The sequence below is a fragment of the Armigeres subalbatus genome, chromosome 2 (genome assembly GCF_024139115.2).
Source record: "Armigeres subalbatus isolate Guangzhou_Male chromosome 2, GZ_Asu_2, whole genome shotgun sequence".
Lineage (NCBI taxonomy): Eukaryota > Metazoa > Arthropoda > Insecta > Diptera > Culicidae > Armigeres > Armigeres subalbatus.
Window position 1 is genome coordinate 118,082,557 of NC_085140.1, and position 17,543 is coordinate 118,100,099.

Below are 17,543 nucleotides of genomic sequence, written 5' to 3' on the forward strand. Positions count from 1 at the left end.
GTCAAATTTATTTCCGCTGAAATCCACAGATTTGTTTTACGGTGTTCTAAAAATATTGAAATCCCGAAAAAAAAATCTGGAGAATTGAAGTACCTATAGATTCTGCAAAAGTTTTAGAGTACATTCCGAAGAATTTTCCACGAAAATAAAAAAAAAATCGAATTATTTCTTCTGAAAACTCTAAAGAATTTCGTATGAAATTTTCAAAGAATTTTCCGAAGATTTTACCGAGGATTTTCCATTGAATTTTAAGGAATTTCTCGACAAAATCAAATTATTGAATGGAGAAGGGCTGTATGGCCGAAATTCAGGCCACAGGTGGGAAGTTGTTGGTCATATATGTGATTTGGCCGAAGAAACTATTAGGCCGAAAGTCAATTGGGCGAATCTTCATTTGGCTGAAATGGAGTACAACCGAAAATATTGATGGTCTAAACTGATTATTTTACCGAAAAAAACATTTGTACGTATAGGACAAACGGGTCGACTTTTTTGCTCATATGACCCGTTTGGTAATGGAATTTTCGGCTGTATGTCACTTTCAGCCAAATAACACTTTCGGCCAAACTATTTTCGACCTAATAACCTAATATTCTCAATCCAGTTGAAAACAGGAATTGGGGGCTAGCGAAGTTGGATTTTTCTCACAATCCGTACGTTAAACCTAACTTCGGATGTGGTGCTCTTCTTTCATATCGCGAAGCGCTATTCAGCGCACCACTTCCGAAGTTAGGTTCAACGTACGGATTGCGAGAAAAAACCAACTTCGCTAGCCCCCAATTCCGGGTTTCAACTGGATTGAGTATAATTTCTGTCAAATGTCCAATTCAGCCAAACGGAATTCAGCTAAATAACATTCGAATTCGACTAAATGACCAAGTCAAACGACGGAAAGAGCCATATGGCGAAAATTGTTAGCCAAAACTCATATGGCCAAAAATGTTGCAGTCAAACCTCCATAAGTCGATGTTCTATGACTCGAAACCGACTTCTGAAAGTAAATTACGCCATATCAAAAAATATTTTCTGGGTTACTGCGATTGTCTTTTCAAACAGTTTCCCAGAGATTGTATATTCCTCATCTCGAATCTTCTACCGGAATCTCAGCTGTTTGCTCAACTTTTACCGAGTTTCGCACAGCCGAGCCCCAGCAAACATAATTTTTGCCGATATATCTGTCAAAATTGCTGAAAATCAGCAAATAATTTGCCTAACAATGCTAACAAACCTCATTTTTGACGGGATATCAGATTTTTATTTTGCTTGGTACACGGCTGTGCGGATTTTGAAATGAACAACTGGTCATTTGGCTGAAAATGCCGTTTGGCAAAAAGGCCCATTTGGCTGAAATGGACATATTTACTACCGGATATGTATTTCAGCTGAACTGGTTGGCCGAAGAGGTCGTTTTGCGGAAAGAACCACTGTCGTAAATGATTAGAAACAGGGCTGGTAGCGACCGATGCCGCTCAAAATAGTGACTTTAGTGACCAAAGCTGATGAAAAAAGGGACCAAATAGTGACTTTCAGGGGCCCTCCTTAGCCGTGCGGTCAGACGCGCAGCTACAAAGCAAGGTGGCTGGGTTCGATTCCCGGTGCCGGTCTATGCAATTTTCGGATTGGAAATTATCTCGACTTCCCTGGGCATAAAAGTATCATCGTGTTAGCCTCATGATATACGAATGCAAAAATGGTAACCTGGCTTAGAAACCTTCCAGTTAACAACTGTAGAAGTGCTTCATGAATACTAAACTGCGAGGCGGCTCTGTCCCAGTGTGGGGATGTAATGCCAAAAAGAAGAAGAAGAAGAAGTGACTTTCAATTGCAGAAAAAGTGACCAAATAGTGACTTTCAGTTTCAATTGAAAGTTCGATGAGAGGAAATCAAGCGTAATCTTTTGTTCGTAATTTATGGCGGAAAACATCTTTCACGCACCACTATTTTCTCTTATACTATGTTCGCATTACGACCTGAATAACATGTTATTCAAATTATCGACAAAAGAAAGCTCATCAAGATAGCCGAATAACATGTTACAAGGCCCTAGTGCGAACATAGTATTAGAACGAATTCAGAAGAGAAACGAAAATAGTACACGCTAGCTTTAATCTGCTCAGTGACTAAGTAAAATAGTATTGCCCTCTCTTTTAATCCCATGGAAATTTTACTAAATATCAGTCAAAAGCAAAACTACTCAAAACTATGAGTAGTCTTGCGAGCAGATCAAATTTTTACGCCACTGGAAGTGAGTGAAACATGGTTATGACTCATAAGACCTGTTTTTCTTTTCCGAAAAAAATGATTTCTTGGATTTCATGAACGATTTTTGCTATGAAATTCGATAGTGCAATCTTAAAAATGGGGGAGACTCGAATCTCTCTATGATATCTACTCAATAAATATTTTTTTAGATGAAGGGTTTCATTACATCTGTCACATCTACAAAAAAAAAATAGCCGTTTGAGAACAATTTATATTTTCTTTTTTGCCAAACTTCTCAAGTCTCCTCATATTGTGGCAACAACTCAAAATCCAACTATCCTGAAAATGTGGGCATTTTTATCAGTGAAGATCATTTAGCATATTTACGGCTTTGTGCTGTGAAAAAAATGATAGCATTTTGTCATTATTAAGAGAAGTTGTTCAAATTTTGCGTGGGACATCTTTAGGAGGGACAAATAATAGAGTAAATAAGGTTGTCAATCAAAAAAATAACTCGCCATTTAACTATCATTTGTCTAGAAAAAGTATAATAAAAATACGCTTTAACAATACTACTATACTACCGTGAATCGCATATTTGTCCCATATGAATAGGAAACCCAGCCAAGATGGGACAGATATGCGATTCACAGCAGTATAGTTCTCGGTAAAATAGCAGAGAATTAAGTCTCCCAAGGATCAAGTCTTCCCACCTTACCTGTATAAAGTTTAAGCTTTAAAACAAAATCGGAATCGGCAGGTCTCCTTGCATGACTGTATACCAACTTATAAATTGTGACGTAACATACCTTTATTTAGCTACTGGTGAAATGCGAATAAGAGCAGCGAGTTAAATGGCTGGCGAAGTTTCTCAGTGATCAAGATCCGTAATTACATTTCCGCCATGATCAAAGCATCATCCGACGAATACATAAAGATTTATTTAAAAAAATCTTAGTCAACAGTTTCAAAATAGTTGATAAAAGTGACTTTTTGCTAGAAAAAGTGACTTTAGTGACTTGAGGTCGAAAAAAGAGACTTTTTAGTGACTTGCCCGAAAAAAGTGTCACTAAAAAGTGACCCGCTACCAGGCCTGTAGAAAGAACCAATTGACTGAAAATGCTGTTGGCCGAACGGGTCGACATTTTTGGCCATGTTACTCTTTCAGCAATTAACATTGGCTGTTGTAGGCCAAATAAAAATTTAGGCCAAACGGCATTTTAGGCTACATGACCTATTTGACCAATCGACCTGTTAAGGCAAACTGCTTTTTCGGCCGTGTCCCAAGCAACCAGAAGTTTGGACAAGAAGGGCTTAATCAGCTCGCATTTTAAGTATTTTTTTTGTACGGTGAGAGCGCAAAAGTTAACCTAGAAGTTCCGTTAAGGTGTTTGGAACTCAATGTGAACCAGAAGTGAACCAATTGATGAGGTTAGGAACAAATTTTTGTACAATCTGAGCTGTCTCTTTTGGTCAAACCGAACTATTAAACATTTCGTCCTAATGTTCAATTTACCAAATGACTTTTGGCCATATAATAATTCCTCTTTGTGAACAATTTCCGCGTGGATTTTTTTAAATAGGCAATACAAATTATTTCCCGTAATTCCTAAAAAATTCTCATGATATTTAAAAAAATCTCATGTGAACTCCGAAGAATTTCCTGTGAAACTTCGGAAAAAATTTCTTCGAAATTCTGAAAAACTTTTTGTTGGAATCCAAAGATTTTCTTCCATATTTTGAACAATTCCTCGCGAAAACTTCAAATATTTCTTGTGAAATTCCCGTAGAATCTTTCTCGGACACTCCAAAGAATTCCATGTGAAAGTTCCAGAGAGTTTTCTATGAAAACATGTAAGAGTTGCCCGCGGATATTGCAAAGAATTTTATGTGGAAATTGCGAAGCATATCCCTTGCTTATTCCGAAGAATTGCCCGCGGAAGTTCTGAATAATTTTTCGATACAATTTGGAACAATTTTCCGTGAAAAACAATTCAAACAATGTTCACTGGGACTTTTAAGAAGCTCCGTGAAATATCAAATAATTTCTAATGGAAATTTCAAGAAAAAAAAATCAAAAAGAATATTTTGGAAAATTAAGAAGAATTTTCTGAGAAAGCTCATTATATTTTCCGGCGAAATACTAATGATATCTGAAAAAAAACAATGATATTAAAAAAATCACCACGTTGATTCACGCCGCAACCGCCGACGACGATTTTCGGACTGGCGCACAGGTCTAAATTGAAACTACTTTTAGTTTAATCACTAATCACGGATCACTTTTAGTTTAAAGTATGATTGATGTATGATGAGTCTTTGCATGCATACATCTGTGTCTCTTCTACGAAAATGCGGTAACGTTTTTGCCTTTCTCGTACAACGAAGTTGTACCAAAAGGCTATAATTTCACTCCGAAAACAAACTTTTTATAGAAGCCTCTGTTGTTGAAACTCTGTTAGAAGCCAAAGTTGGTTGCCGAATATACTATTTGGCCTAACAGACCATTAGGCCGAAAGTCATTTGGCCGAAATGGTCATTTGGCCGAAAGGGTCATTAGGCCGGAAGGGTCATTTGGCCGAATAGGTCATTTGGCCAAATAGGTCATTTGAAAAGTGAGAAATTAGGAGTAAGAAGAGAGGTGTCTCAACTCTCATTCCTTATATCTCACTTTTCATTTTTTACAGTGAGAAGTGAGAAATGAGGAATGAGAATTGAGACGTCTCTCTTCTTACTCCTAATTTCTCACTTCTCACTGTAAAAAAAAGAGGAGCGCGAAATGAGTAGTGAGACGTCTCACTGCTCACTTTTTACAGTAAGAAGTGAGAAATGAGGAGTGACGTCTTACTTCTCACTCCTCATTTTTCACTTTTCACTGTAAAAAGTGAGTAGTGCGAATTTTTACCCTGCATTCTCAAATGACATTGGCGTCAATTACATAAATTTGCATGAAATTTGTGTTGCATTGAAACATTTGGATGTAACTAAGAACTCCGGACCCGATGGAATACCTCCGGTGTTTATTAAAACTCTAGCAAAAGAACTCACAGCCCCATTATTCTTGATTTTTAACAAGTCGCTGGAATTTGTATGTCTCCCCAAAACATGGAGAAACTCATTTCTAGTTCCAATATTCAAATCCGGTACAAAATCCAACGTCCGTAACTACCGCGGTATTGCCCTTATATCATGAATACCAAAATTGTTCGAAGCAAGTAAGCCTATTTTAGAATATTGTGGCATAGTTTGTTCCCCCTTCTCGATAACACATGCAGAGAGAATAGAGTCAGTTGAAAGGGAATTTTTGTTATATGCACTTCTTAAGTTAGGCTGGGCCGTATTTCCATTGCCACCATATGTAGCTCGTTGCAAGCTTATTGACTTTGCCATGATAACTTTTATAAACAATATTGTCTCCCATAGAATGATCTCCCCGCAACTATTGTCGAAACTGAACTTTTATGTACCGTCATGACAACTGCGACATCGACAAATATTCTCCGTAAACTATCATCGAACAAACTATGCTAAATATGGACCTTTGAATCAGATGATGCTGACTTTCAATAAATATTGTGACAATATTAACTTAACGATGTCAAAAATGCAACTAAAACACTTCTTTACACGTATTATAAGTTGAATGCATATTTCTAATCAAGCACATCATTTTACCAAAATCTATTGTTAAATATTATCGGTTAAGGCAACCAATGTAATAACTAGGTCTACATAATTGATTGACGACACAATAAATAAATAAAAAAGTGAGAAGCGCGAATGCACTATGGTCCAGGATACAGATTTACGCGGAAAGATGAATTTTACGCCAAAACTATATTTTTTAGAAAAAACTGTTGTTCTACAAAATTGTTCGAAATAGTAAGGCCATCGTTATGGTTCTACCAAAAAATAGGGTGGCCCATCATATAAAAAAAAAATAGAAAATATTTTTTTTATTTCTCGGAATATTGACATGTTATGTTCTACAAAATTCCAATCAATTTTGCTTAAAACACTTTTTCTGTAGCTCTTAAGTTGGCTGATTTAGAGCAATTTTACCTAATTGGATTAGGGTGTACCTAAAAAAAACAGTAATTTTTATCTACTTTTTTTGTTTCATATTTCTCGAAAAAGTCGTCTTCAGGTGACTTTTAGAGCTCAAAAAAATGCAACTTTTGATGGGTAAATACACTCAATATCTTTTTCTGATCAAAAGTTATAATCGTTTTTCTGTCAAAATTACATTTTTTTTCATAAGTTGATATCTCCGGTTAGGGCAGACCAAAAAAATATATTCACACGGCATCTGAAAGAGAAATTAATATTCTTTATTATGTCAAAAAATTGGGGATATGTTATTTTTTTTATCTCAAGTTTCACTAATTTTACTAAAATCATGTTTTTTCAAATAAATTGATATAACTCGACAACGGAAGAAGATACAGACGATATTCTTATACTAAATTAATGATTTCGTGTGTGTGTTACTTCTACGTGAAGTTAAACGATTCACAATGATATGGAAATGCTAATATCATCTTCCAAACTTGGACGTACATGTTCATGATAGCATTAGAGGCGAAAGTATAGAATTGATAGTTCCGTTAGGATACGGCAGGCATGAAGAATGTTTTTATAGAAGTCGATTTGAAAGCGAGCGGAGGGCAATATTTGTGATGGCACATATCACACGACCTTCCTTCTGCCAAGCTCCCGTATGAAGGGGGAGGGAAGAATATCAGTGTGGAAGCTGATATATCCCTCAAGTTTGGAAGATGATATTAGCATTTCCATATCATTGATATTCTCATAGCAAAACACGCGTTTTTTAACTTTTTTTAACCCCAAAGGTCTTCAGAAGGTGACATCCGTGAAAAATAAAAAATGAAATGAGCAGATCATAAATATTCTTTTTTGAGGGACACCCTAATCCTGGTAAGTAAGATTACTCTAAACAAGTGAGCTTAAGAGCTACATAAAAAGTTTATATAGCAAAGTTGATTGGAAAAAGCTGCGCTACAACTTTGTAGAACATTTTATGTCAATGTTCCACAAAATAAAAAAAAAATAAATTTCACATTTCTATAAAATGGCCCACCCTAATTTTCGGTAACTCTATAAAAATTTATAAAAAGTGTATAAGCTGTAGTTTTTTTATTTTCCATTTCTCACGAATGTCATCTTTTGAAGACTTTTGGGGCTTTTCAAAACGCGTGTTTTGCTATAAGAATATCGTCTGTATCTTCTTCCGTTGTCGAGTTATATTAATTTATTTGAAAAAACATGATTTTAGTAAAATTGATAAAACTTGAGATAAAAAAATAACATATCCCGGATTTTTTGACATAATAAAGAATATGAATTTCTCTTTCAAACGCCGTGTAAATATATTTTTTCGGTCTGCCCCAACCGGAGATATCAACTTATTAAAAAATGTAATTTTGACAGAAAAACGATTATAACTTTTGATCGGAAAAAGATATTGAGCATATTTACCCATCAAAAGTTGCATTTTTTTGAGCTGTAAAAGTCACCTGAAGACGACTTTTTCGATAAATTTAAAACAAAAAAAGTAGATCAAAAATACTGTTTTTTTGAGGTACACCCTAATACAATTAGGTAAAATTGCTATAAATCAGCCAACTTAAGAGCTACAGAAAAAGTTTTTTAAGCAAAATTGATTGGAATAAGCTACGCTACAACTTTGTAGAACATAACATGTCAATATTCCGAGAAATAAAAAAAATATTTTCTAATTTTTTTTATATGATGGGCCACCCTATTTTTTGGTAGAACCATAATGATGGCCTTACTATTTCAAACAATTTTGTAGAACAACAGTTTTTTCTAAAAAAAATAGTTTTGGCGTAAAATGCATCTTTCCGCGTAAATCTGTATCCTGGACCATAGTGGAATGACCTATTCGGCCTAATGACCCTTTCGGCCAAATGACCCTTTCGGCCAAATGACCCTTTCGGTCAAATGGCCCTTTCGGCCTAATGACCCTTTCAGCCAAAATGACCCTTTCGGCCAAATGACCCTTTCGGCCTAATGACCCGTTCGGCCAAATGACTTTCTCGCCAAATGACCCTTTCGGCCTAAATGACACTTTCGGTCAAATGACCCGTTCGGCCAAATGACACTTTTGGCCAAATCACCCTTTCGGCCAGATGGGTTTGTGGGATGGATGGTGTCAAGTAGGATGGTTGGTGTCTTTACTAAATACGAGAAAGGCACCTCCAACGCTAGGTGGATCAATCTGTTTTTTTTTTATAAAATAAGATTTGGGGTCCTCCTTAGCACGGTAAGATGCGCTGCTACACAGCAAGACCACCCTCAGGGTTGGGTTCGATTCCCGGTCCGGTCTAGGAAATTTTCGGTTTGGAAATTTTCTCGATTTCCCTGTGCATAATAGTATCATCGTGTTAGCCTCATGATATATACGAATGCAAAAATCGTGACTTGGTTAAGAAACCTCACAGATAATAGCTGTGAAAGAGCCTATATGGAAAAATCTAACACCAGGACTTGGGCTTGTGTGCTTTGAGCGGCACACGGTCGCTTTGGTGGAGCCTACTTGCGGATACATGCAGCTTTTTATAGAAGTTTAACAGAGCCCAGTGTTAAACCCCATCACATCTTAGGTAGGCACCAAAACTCGCAGATGGCCTGGGGAGGGGTCGTCAAACCCTTGAACATAGTCCCTGCTGCCGACATGGTCATTAGGCCGAATGGTCATTTGGCCGAATTAGAAGTGGGGACTGAGAAGTGAGTAATGCGAAATGCGGGAGAAGTAAGACGGTAGAATGAAGAAGGAAAAAAAAAGAAGAAAGAAGGAAGAAGGAAGAAGGAAGAGGGAAGAAGGAAGAAGGAAAAAGAAAGAAGAAAGAAAAAAGAAGGAGGAAGGAAGAAAGAAGGAAGAAGAAAGACAGAAGAGTGTGACTGATAGCCGAAAATCCTGAACATTGGAAGAAAACTCGCCATATCATCGAATAGTTTGTTGTTTTAACACATACGATTTATCTTTGCAGCAGCATGCCTCCTAATCCTAATCTGATTGAAAACAACCGACAAGGAAAACTCAAAATAATCCCCAATATTGTCAGCACACATTCCAGACAAAAATTATTCAAATGCACCACATCACTATTCGAGATAATCTCCGCCAGCATCCAATCCGATGCGCTTACTTAGTTGGCATGTGAAAGCCCGGAACGCTGCTGCAACCAACCAAGCTGGGAAGTGAGAAAGGATTTCATCTCCCCATACATTCCAGGTCTGGCAAACTCCCGGTGTATTGTGGTGGTAGCTATCAAGATCACTCTCTGTGGTTTGCATGTAGGGATTTCATTGTCGTCCCCATTTCGACCTCCTGCTTGCCTCCTACCATTCAGAGGGGATTTCATCTTCTTGCCGTCTGCTGATGTCGATACCCGTTTTCGGGGGAAATAAATTTCACTCAATCCTTCTGCGTCGTTGTATGCAACGCATCGTATGCGGTGTCTAGGCGAAAGCTTTCTGACCAGGGCAGACGTACGAACACATGCCACAGGCTTTGCACGGTCGTTGCCCGCTCAGTGAGATAAGCTTAAATCAACTGGTATTTTATTTTACATATGTCGAATGGGTTGTTAACAAGCAATAACCCAGTTGTGCAGGTTGCACACACTACTCACATACAACGGACCAAACTTGGCTGCATTGTTGGTTCCTGTATTAAGTTTATATCTAGGTTCGGTGCATTTTCCACATATAAGGGAACGCCGGATTTTAAATGAGTCTGTTTTAATTGTTGTTCGTGGTTTCCAGCCAGCCTATGCCCAAATGAAAGGACATTTTCAATACTGGCCGTTCTATCTCAGTGCAGTGATGATTACACAGCTCGTTAAAGGCCTTAACGACAATGAAAAGCTGCCGGATGAATTGGTTCGAAAAGGGGAAAGCATCGGAATAGTAGTATCCAAACTCAGGTATCCAATAGGCTTTTGTTGCTGATTGACAGATTTGGTCACAGTGCAAAATGAAAATGTTGGAAATAGCGAACCGCAAATTTATTGTGTAGGGAAGGGATGCAATCATCATATTTGCTGCTATTACGCATTAGTATTTCGTCTAATGTAGGAAGTAAAATTTATGCAATCAGCTGAAAAAAAAATCATAAAAATTGCAAACCTTGTTTTTGATTGTATGATTATACTGCAAGCATAACTGTCCCATATTCATATGGATTTCATATTAATACTTCACAATTTCGCTTGCTGTGGAATTGAAGAGGCTATGAGATGATAATCCGGTACGGAAACCCTACACACTACACAGCTATTATTTTTACATTGCTATAATACAAACAAAAGGGTTTTCCAAAGGAAGTGTTCCGAATTCGGAGGGCTAACAGGAAAAACACCAAAACAAAGTTTTCGAAGCCGGACTGTGAGAGGTCCAGGCTATGTCCCGTACACTGTGTTCGGTTCATTTTATCCTTCTGCATCGTCTGTGTGCTGCGGAATCCAATCCCCCATTATCCCACCCTGCCCAGATATGCTATCGTGAAATTGTAGAGAAATCGAACTTTCCCGCGCCATCGGAACGACAAAGGGGACAAAATTAATGGCGCTTTTCGATAGAATGAACTAGGCTTCGACTACAGTTTGAAAATCGATTTCACTCGATCTGTTTTTAGAGCCGGTATTCAATTTATAAACGGGAAAGTTTCGGTCGTCCAAGGAATAAGCAGCGGAAGTGGAATACTTTGCAATGGCAAAGTTTTCGCGAAAATTTTCTCGAATTCCTGATGATAGACAAATGCGAAATGATGTGCCTTCCCATACCCTTTTCCGCGTAATGTCCAAAGTAGGAGTCCGTCTTTTATCCTTGTAAATTTCCTCGCTCGACTGGCTCGGTGGAACGGGTCGAATCCACGAATGTCGACTAAACGAGCTGATTTTAATCTCGATGTTTCGTGGCAGTGCCGCAGCGTCTCATTTCAGCGTCGCTTTTCCCATCTCAATCCATTTGGTTATGGATAATCGAAATGGGGTTTTCGCAGTTCATTTAATTCCAGAAGCATGAAATTGAACTTCGTTCGAAGAAGTGACTGCTTCGGTAGAACGGATAATGTTATGAGTATGATCTGGGTGCTGCTATTGCGTGGAGAAAAGGTTAGCGCTACGAGTGATATATTTTATCGGATATTGAAATTATTATTCCACTGGACTGATGATTTACTATTATAATTGTTGGATGTCTTAAATTACTTCATCCTATTTTCATTATTGCTTGGAATTTATAGAATCTATTCCCTACTGATTGGCATGGCAAATGCTGATGGATAATACGTACCATTCCGTTTGCTCTGCTTTTGACCGAGAGGGGAATTTGCTGACAGACAAGACTATGGTGGCAGCCAGGTGGAAGGAGCACGAAGATTTGTTTAGCGGTGAAAATGAAGGTGTATTAAGGAGCAGGCCATCCTGCTTTCCATAGTCGGAAACGGTCAAGCTGTGACACCATCAACGCTGGACGAGGTAAAGAAGGCTCTCAACGAGCTGAAAAACAGTAAAGCTGCTGGAAAGGACGAGATACCCGTCGAGCTTCTTAAACACGGAAGTGAGCAGCTGCATCAATCAATCAATTATCCAGACAATATGGGAGGATGAAGAACTGCCTGCCGGCTGGTTGGACGGCCTCATATGCCCAATCTATTAGAAAGGGCACAGACTAAAGTGTACCAATTACAGAGGGATTACCCTTCTGAACTTGGCGTTCAAAATCCTGTCGTGTATCCTGTATAACAGACCGCTTGAGGAGTCCTTCGACGGTGAATACCAGGCAGGTTTTCGTGAGGGCCGATCAACGACGGATCAGATGTTTAGCCTGTGGATGATCCTTGATAAATTCCGGGAGTACAACTTGCAGGCTCACCATCTGTTCATTGATTTCAAAGCAGCGCCAGCGTACGATTATATGAAAAAAAAAGAGCTGTGGCAGATAGTGTCCGAACATGATGTTCCGGCGAAACTGTGACTAGACTGATACGTGCAACCCTGGATGGCTCGAAATCAAGTATTCGGATTGCAGACGAAGTGTCAACCTCGTTTGTGACCTTAGACGGATTAAAGCAGGGTGATGCACTTTCGAATTTATTGTTCAACAAGTACTCAAGGGCGCTATTAGGAGATCCGGCGTGCAGAGGAACGGCACTATCATCACACGATCGCATATGCTCCTGGGCTTTGCGGACGACATCGACCTCATTGGAATCGGTCGCAGAGCAGTAGTGGAGTATTTTGTCCCACTGAAGATTAAGACGGTGAAGGTAGCCCTAACCATTAACTCTACCAAGACAAAGTACATGGTGACATGAAGAGATTGAGGAAGACCTAGTGGTGTTGGTGCAGAGCAGAGGTAGTGATTGATGGGAAGTGTTTGAAGTTGTTGAAGAATTTCTTTACCTTGGAATGCTTGTGACAGGAGGGGTTTCTAGGTGTAGACACATTCTGGAGGAGAAGGACACAGCAAGGGATCCGGCAGAACGTGGAACGCTATAGACGAAAATGAAGACTGCAGTCCCACCTTTTTCAGGAGAAGAAGCGCCGTCTGAAATAAGCGGAGTGCGAGGAGATAGAACAGCTGTGCCGTTTTCAAGAAACACGCTTATTTTATCAGAAGCTCAACGCATCCCGCAAAGGCTTCGTGCCGCGAGTTGAGATGTGCAGGGATAAGGATGGGAGCATCTTGACTGACGGACGTGTAATGATCGAAAGGTGGAAGCAACACTACGAGGACACTTAAATGTTGCTGATAGTACAGGCAGTGAAAGTCAAGGCTGGGGAGGAGATGACTACGTCAGTTCAGCGGACGATGTAAGCCAACCAGCCTCATTTTGAGGGAAGTTGAGAATGCCATCCAACAGCTAAAGACAAATAAAGCAGCTGGTAATGATGGTATCGGGGCTGAGCTCATCAAGATGGGCCCGGAAAAGTTGGCTACCTGCCTGCACAAACTTATAATCAGAATCTGGGAAACTGAACAGCTAATGGAGAAGCGGTAGGAAGGTGTCATATCACTTGTCATAAGACGAGTTTGTACAATCCCATTTAATTCCACCGTTTAATTGTACCTTGATAGATACGTATTTCGACCTCAAATTTGGGGGCAGCAGGGACTATGTCCAAGGGCTTGACGATCCCTCCCCAGGCCATCTGCGAGTTGTGGCGCCTGCCTAGGATGTGGTGGGGTTTGACAGTGGGCCCTGTTAAACCTCTATAAAAAGCTGCATGAATCCGCCAGTAGGCTCCGCCAAAGCGACCATGTGCCGCTCAAAGCGCACAAGCCCAAGTCCTGGTGTTAGGTGGGACGCTAAACAGCCCTGACACGACAGCCCTCCAACGAGACAGGAGGTTTGCGCAGGCCGCCTTTAAAAACAACTATTACGAACGACGTAGAAGATAATACGACTCGATACAATCGGCAACGACCTAGGCGACAAATAAAGGATCACGATTGGAAGCTTGGAACATGGAACTGCAAGTCGCTAGGCTTCGCAGGTTGCGACAGGATAATCTACGATGAATTACATCCCCGCAACTTCGATGTCGTATCGCTGCAGGAAATCTGCTGGACAGGACAGAAAGTGTGGAAAGGCGGGTTTCGAGCGGCTACCTTCTACCAAAGCTGTGGCACCACCAACCAGCTGGGAACCGGCTTCATAGTGCTGGGAAAGATGCGCCAACGCGTGATTGGGTAGGAGCCAATCAACGCAAGGATGTGCAAGATGGGGATAAAAGGCAGTTTCTTCAACTATAGCATCATCAACGTGCACTGCCCACACGAAGGGAGACCCGACGACGAGAAAGAAGCGTTCTGTGCGCAGCTGGAGCAGACATACGATGGATGCCCACTGCGGGACGTCAAAATCGTCATCGGTGACATGAACGCTCAGGTAGGAAGGGAGGAAATGTATAGACCGGTCATCGGACCGGATAGTCTGCATACCGTATCGAACGACAACGGCCAACGATGCATAAACTTTGCAGCCTCCCGTGGAATGGTAGTCCGAAGCACTTTCTTCCCCCTCAAGAATATCCACAAGGCCACATGGAAATCACCTAATCAAGTAACGGAAAACCAAATCGACCACGTTCTAATCGACGGTAAATTCTTCTCCGACATCACGAACGTACGCACTTACCGCAGTGCGAATATTGAATCCGACCACTACCTCGTTGCAGTATGTCTGCGCTCAAAACTCTCGACGGTGATCATCACGCGTCGGAATCGTCCGCCGCGGCTAAACATTCGGCTACAAGACGGTAGACTAGCCCAAGACTACGCGCAGCAGCTGGAAATGGCACTCCCAACGGAAGAGCAGCTAGGCGCAGCATCTCTTGAAGATGGCTGGAGAGATATTCGATCCGCCATTGGAAGCACCGCAACCGCTGCACTAGGCACGGTGGCTCCGGATCAGAGAAACGACTGGTATGACGGCGAATGTGAGCAGTTAGTTGAGGAGAAGAATGCAGCATGGGCGAGATTGCTGCAACACCGCACGAGGGCGAACGAGGCACGATACAAACGGGCGCGGAACAGACAAAACTCGATTTTCCGGAGGAAAAAGCGCCAGCAGGAAGATCGAGACCGTGAAGAGACGGAGGAACTGTACCGCGCTAATAACGCACGAAAGTTCTATGAGAAGTTAAACCGTTCACGTAAGGGCCCCGTGCCACAGCCCGATATGTGTAAGGACATAAACGGGAACCTTCTTACAAACGAGCGTGAGGTGATCCATAGGTGGCGGCAGCACTACGAAGAGCACCTGAATGGCGATATGGCAGACAACGGTGGTGGTATGGTAATGAACCTAGGACAGTCTCGCGCAAGACATGCGACTTCCGGCTCCGAATCTCCAGGAAATCCAGGAGGAGATCGGCCGGCTGAAAAACAACAAAGCCCCTGTAGTTGACCATCTACCAGGAGAGCTGTTTAAACACGGTGGTGAGGCACTGGCTAGAGCGCTGCACTGGGTGATAACCAAGGTTTGGGAGGATGAGTTTCTGCCGTAGGAGTGGATGGAGGGTGTCGTGTGTCCCATCTACAAAAAGGGCGACATTGCTGAACGCCGCCTACAAGGTACTCTCCCAAATTTTATGCCGCCGACTAACACCAATTGCAAGATAGTTCGTGGGGCAGTACCAGGCGGGATTTATGGGTGAACGCTCTACCACAGACCAGGTGTTCGCCATACGTCAGGTATTGCAGAAATGCCGCGAATACAACGTGCCCACACATCATCTATTTATCGACTTCAAAGCCGCATATGATACAATCGATCGGGTCCAGCTATGGCAGCTAATGCACGAAAACGGATTTCCGGATAAACTGATACGGTTGATCAAGGCGACGATGGATCGGGTGATGTGCGTATTTCGAGTTTCATGGGGCATTCTCGAGTCCCTTCAAAACGCGCAGAGGGTTACGGCAAGGTGATGGTCTTTCGTGTCTGATATTCAACATCGCTCTGGAGGGAGTAATACGAAGGGCAGGGATTGACACGAGTGGTACGATGTTCACGAAGTCCGTCCAATTATTTTGTTTCACCGACGACATTGATATTATGGCACGTAACTTTGAGAGGATGGAGGAAGCCTACATCAGACTAAAAAGCGAAGCTAAACGGATTGGACTAGTCATCAACACGTCGAAGACGAAGTACATGATAGGAAGAGGCTCAAGAGAGGACAATGTAAGCCACCCACCACGAGTTTGTATTGGTGGTGACGAAATCAAGGTGGTAGAAGAATACTCGTACTTAGGCTCACTGGTGACCTCCGATAACGATACCAGCAGAGAAATTGGGATAAGCATCATGGCAGGAAATCGTACGTAGTTTGGGCTCCGCAAAACGCTCCGAGCGAATAGAGCTCGCCGCCGTACCAAACTGACTATCTACAAAACGCTTATAAGACCGGTAGTACTCTACGGACACGAGACCTGGACGATGCTCGTGGAGGACCAACGCGCACTGGAAGTTTTTGAAAGGAAAGTGTTGCGTACCATCTATGGTGGGGTGCAGATGGCGGACGGTACGTGGAGGAAGCGAATGAACCACGAGTTGCATCAGCTGTTGGGAGAACCATCCATCGTTCACACCACGAAAATCGGAAGACTGCGGTGGGGCGGGAACGTAGCCAGAATGTCGGACAGTAATCCGGTGAAAATGGTTCTCGACAACGATTCGACGGGAACAAGAAGGCGAGGTGCACAGCGGGCAAGGTGGATCGATCAGGTGGAGGACGATTTGCGGACCCTCCGCAGACTGCGTGGTTGGCGAAGTGCAGCCATGGACCGAGCTGAATGGAGAAGACTTTCATGTGCAGCACAGGCCACTTCGGCCTTAGTCTGATAATAAATAAATAAATAAAGGTACAATTAAGTGGTGGAATTAAATGGGATTGCACAAACTCGTCTTATGACAAGTGGAGACATTCCACTAAAAAGCTAAAAATAATTTTCTTAACAGGGATCATATGTTCCATCTACAAGAAAGGCGACAAGTTGGAGTGTGGAAACTATCGAGCGGTCGCCGTCCTTAATGCCGCTCACAAAGTGATATCTCAGATCATTTTCCGTCGTTTGTTACCAATAGTGAATGAGCTCGTGGAAGGTTATCAAGGCGGTTTCGTTGACGGACGCTCGATAACGGGCCAGATCTTTACTGTACTGCAAATGCTTCAAAAATGCCGTGAATAAAAGGCCCCATCGCATCATATATCAATTGATTTCAAGGCGGCAAACTCTGTGAAGATTCAGTGCGAACACTCCAGTATGGGGTTTGAGTAAAGTGCCTTCAGCGTGTATTAATAGATTCACACATCAGTGTTTCAACCGGCGAGCAGCAAGCCATGACTTTTCCTCTCCCAGTCAGACCTCCGTGGCGTGCACACGCATCCACGGAGAGTCGCTGTCATAACTTCGTTCCGGCCATTTAGGGCTACACATCCAGCTGTTTCGAATTCCGCCGGGGACTAATATAAGGTGATGAACTTTCTTGCCTGTTGTTCAACATTGCACAAAAGAAATGCAGAAGGCCAGGTCTCAATCGTGGTACGATTTTCAACATATCCAGTCAGTTTGTTTGTTTCGCGGATGACATGGACATTGTCGGTCGAACATTTGCAAAGGTGGCAGAACTGTACATCCACCTGAAACGTGAAGGACCAAAAGTTGGACTGTAGTGGTGGTGAATGCATCGAAGACAAAGTACATGCCTGTTGCCGGAACCAAGCGCGACAGGGCCCGCCTGGGAAGCAGTGTTACGATAGACGGGGATACTTTCGATA

At 41.7% G+C, this 17,543-nt stretch overlaps 1 protein-coding gene across 1 annotated transcript in view; it reads left to right on the plus strand.

Annotated features, from left to right (window-relative positions):
* Positions 1-16,953, plus strand: part of LOC134209179 (uncharacterized) — a 52,048-nt gene extending 35,095 nt beyond the window's left edge. Inside the window, exon 3 of the mRNA XM_062685163.1 lies at positions 16,724-16,953. Coding sequence (XP_062541147.1) covers positions 16,724-16,953 — 230 coding nt within the window. The remainder of the gene's footprint in view (positions 1-16,723) is intronic.
* The last annotated feature ends 590 nt before the right edge of the window (positions 16,954-17,543 follow it).